General features: G+C 44.2%; 1 protein-coding gene across 1 annotated transcript; it reads right to left on the bottom strand.

Annotated features, from left to right (window-relative positions):
* Nucleotides 1-375: 375 nt before the first annotated feature.
* LOC110897435 (extradiol ring-cleavage dioxygenase) lies at nt 376-1275 on the bottom strand. The gene has a single exon (XM_022144181.2). It carries the CDS (start codon nt 1253-1255, stop codon nt 440-442), a length of 816 nt encoding a protein of 271 aa, XP_021999873.1. The 5' UTR covers nt 1256-1275; the 3' UTR covers nt 376-439.
* Nucleotides 1276-1813: the final 538 nt, after the last annotated feature.

Below are 1813 nucleotides of genomic sequence, written 5' to 3' on the forward strand. Positions count from 1 at the left end.
ACACCATGCCGCCCCCTGCGTCCTCCTCCCTGTCCCCGTCTTCAACGTCCATTCTTCGACGTTCAGGACGATCCTCCAGGTGGGCCCCCTTTCTTCGACGTTCCGTCACCCCATCCCGCCCACCCCCGTCGAGCTCCATCCCCCGTCTTCATCCCGTCTGCATACCGTGTAGCCTTATTTTCTTCTTTTCTTTTCAAGTGACAAATAAACGTAAGTGACTGATTTCCATGTAGATGTTCAACCAATCAAGGCTATAAAGGCCATATTTTATTAAAGTTTTGAACAATCACATCACGTGTTAAAATAGAAAGTTGCCAATGTGAGGCTAACAGGCTAACCCACTTGGTAATTTGTTAACAATCACCGGTTCAAACATAGACAAAGAGAATATTTTATTATAACCCGTGTAAAATAGGAATACGAATTGTCATTCAAAATGCTAGTTCAACGGGACCATGAATTTATACGTAGCATAGGAAAGAGAAGACCAACCCCAGCTATGGTGGATAAGCTGGCCTTTGGAATTCGCATCTGCCGCACCCATCGCGACATGCAACGGGTAGAAATGATCAGGCGTTGGGTGCACCATGGTCGCATGTGGAGCCTTCTCCTTGTACTTGTTAACATCTTCATACCTTCCATCAACTAGTGCCTCTTTGAGCCATGTATCAAACTCTTGAGCCCAAGGTTGCACCACAGCGGTGTCAAATTGCACCTTTTCCAAGTTATGGGTGGTCCCACCCGAACCTACAATAAGCACCCCTTCATTTTTAAGTGGTGCTAACGCCTTACCCATGTTATAATGGTAAGTGGCGTCTTTGTCCGTCTGGATGGACAACTGACATACTGGAATATCTGCCTCTGGATACATAAGCCTTAGTGGGGACCACGCACCATGGTCAAGCCCTCGATTCTCATCCTCGTCAACCCGCTCGAACCCGGAAGCCATGAGAAGCTCCTTGACTCTCTTAGCAAGTTCTGGAGCTCCTGGTGCCGGATACTTGAGCTCGTAAAGACATTCGGGAAAACCTTCAAAATCATATATGGTATCGGATGGGCCGTTGGAGACAGCGTTGACCGTCGGATACGAAGTCTCAAAGTGGCCGGAGATAAGAAGGATGGAAGATGGGCGAATAGGGTGCACCTTTTGTTGGAAGGATTGGAGGAAATGCACTAGAGGAATACATTGTTCTTCGAGGCACAAAGAAGGGGGTCCATGGGATATGTAAAATGTGTCTTGAATTTTCATCGACATGAATGTCTTGAAGAATTATTGATGATGAGAACAAATGAAAATGATTAATGATCATGCAAGCCAACTGTTGGATATGAGGATATATAAAGAAAATGAAAACCCACGCTTCAATCGTACGTGCTTATGCTACAACCTTTTTTTAGTGTCTACGTAAAAAAACGAATTTGAAGACGATCATACTTTTTTTAGTGTCTACGTAAAAAACGAGTTTGAAGACGATCATAAAATCTACAATTTTTCAAGTGGGTTATTCAACATTTGAAGACGATCACACACATTATTTTTCACAAGGGTCATGCAGATGAATTAAAAAAATGACTCACATATGGGCAAAATAAATATTAAAAAAAAGGCTAACAAAACTTCATAGTAGGCCTGTCCAAAAAGCTCGCAGCTTGAAGCTCGTTTGAAGCTCGTTCGGATTTAGCTCGGAAAAAGCTCGCTTGATATGGCTCGGTTTAAAAGTGAGCTAAGCCGGCTCGGCTTAGTTAGAAAGTGAGCCAGCTCGACTCGGCTCGTAACGAGCCGAATTGGCTCGGTTTGGCTCGTTTGGTAGTT

The sequence above is a fragment of the Helianthus annuus genome, chromosome 13 (assembly GCF_002127325.2).
Source record: "Helianthus annuus cultivar XRQ/B chromosome 13, HanXRQr2.0-SUNRISE, whole genome shotgun sequence".
Taxonomy (NCBI): domain Eukaryota; kingdom Viridiplantae; phylum Streptophyta; class Magnoliopsida; order Asterales; family Asteraceae; genus Helianthus; species Helianthus annuus.